We start from the raw sequence: 1,563 nt of genomic DNA, 5'->3' as shown, positions 1-1,563 counted from the left end.
CATGGACATCATGATTGATGCATTTATATCACAAATAAATCCAACCACATGATGTGTCTGATAACGGCACAGCTTTTTCATCGTACCGGCATCACGTTACTGAGTATCACTTCTCTCAGCTCAGACAAACAGTGTATTGATCGTTATTTATGGATTAAACTCGTTTTGTTTTATATTTGGTTGTTTAATCAAACTTCAGCTCTGCCGGCACTGGACATTTACTTTATTTATAGCATTTTTATGAACAGTTAAAGTCACAGAATGTCCTTTTGCTGTAACTTGACCTTCTCTCTTTCTCTCTTTCAGAATTTTCCATTCAGCGTGATGTCCATCAACATGACCCGCATCGCCCTGCACGCTCTCAGGGAGGAGGTGCTGTCCAAGTCAGTACACACTCGTGTGTTGCCCTTCAGACTGAACGATAACGCTTGAAAAGGCCTTGAAAGTTCTGGAATGTGATTTTGAAGCAGAGTTTTACCTTCAACTCACATCGTATCATTTATTTATCTGCTGCAGATAGATAGTCTGTAATCATGCAACTAAAAACGTGTTAAAGGGGCAAGAAGTATCTGGACACCCCTTCTTATTAAGTTCAGGTTTTTTAGCCACATTTTTGCTATCAGGGCTATAAAATTAAATGTTTTACACAGTTGATTTCAGCTTGATGTTCTGGTTTAGATGATGATGGTGTAAAGTCTTTTCGGCGGTGTGTTTTAGGGAGTGTAACCGCCGGCAGCAGGTGGTCGGGGTGCTGAACGACTTCTATGTGGCCACGTTCCTGCACTTGTATGAACAGTGGAAGAACCAGAAGAAGACCATCTCCGACTCCGGCTACGTGCTCAAAGGTAACACTCACTGTCGTTGTGGTTAGGCTCACTCCAGCCTCTCTTTTACCAGGATGCCTGGCGCTAGCATGACCAACCAGTTAGCCTGTTTGTTAATAAGCAAACATTAAGGTTACTTGTGAAAATCCGTCCCACACAGATGTGGAGCTGTACGCCAAGAGGAACCCGAAGCAGCTCCTCAAGCGCCTTCACTGCTTCCTGCAGGAGAGACAGGCCAGGACCGACCAGCACACCTCGCCCGACCTGCTGACCCACAGCAATCGTTCCCTCAGTGAAAGCGAGTCCCATCAGGGAGCCAAGCAGGGCAAGATGCACTTCACAGGAGTGTGTGAACTTCCTCCTGAGATGGAAGGAGAGGCCCGACTCATCTGAGACCCACAAGGAGGGGCGGCGTGTATGATTTATATACATACGTAACCCTCCCTGTCGGACCCTCGGTCTGTTCTTGACCTTGTGCTGAGATGCTAGAGGTTCTGAGATGTATTTTTCAGACCCGTCTGTATATTTTGGGTGTGCATAAGGACACAGACAAGATACGATTGGACGGAACGTCCTAACAGAGCTCCACACTGAGGTTCCTGAGGTAAAATGGCACTCGTTTTCCCCCTAGATTCAGCTACCAGGCTGCTGATGAAGGTCGAGGCTCCTGTAGACATTCAAATTTAGTCTGATTAGTCTCGAATGAGCGTGTTATTAAATAAAACTCTGTATCCAGACA

General features: G+C 45.7%; 1 protein-coding gene across 1 annotated transcript in view; it reads left to right on the top strand.

Moving 5' to 3' along the window:
• elmod3 (ELMO/CED-12 domain containing 3) overlaps positions 1 to 1,563 on the top strand; it is a 10,722-nt gene extending 9,159 nt beyond the window's left edge. The window contains exons 11-13 of the mRNA XM_062999529.1: positions 307 to 383; positions 718 to 845; positions 985 to 1,563. Of these exons, the coding sequence (XP_062855599.1) occupies positions 307 to 383; positions 718 to 845; positions 985 to 1,217 (438 nt within the window). The 3' untranslated portion in view covers positions 1,218 to 1,563. The remainder of the gene's footprint in view (positions 1 to 306; positions 384 to 717; positions 846 to 984) is intronic.

The sequence above is a fragment of the Trichomycterus rosablanca genome, chromosome 7 (assembly GCF_030014385.1).
Source record: "Trichomycterus rosablanca isolate fTriRos1 chromosome 7, fTriRos1.hap1, whole genome shotgun sequence".
NCBI classification, from domain to species: Eukaryota; Metazoa; Chordata; class Actinopteri; order Siluriformes; family Trichomycteridae; genus Trichomycterus; species Trichomycterus rosablanca.
The sequence above is the reverse complement of the archived record's forward strand: the minus strand, read 5'-3'. Positions and strand labels throughout refer to the sequence as shown.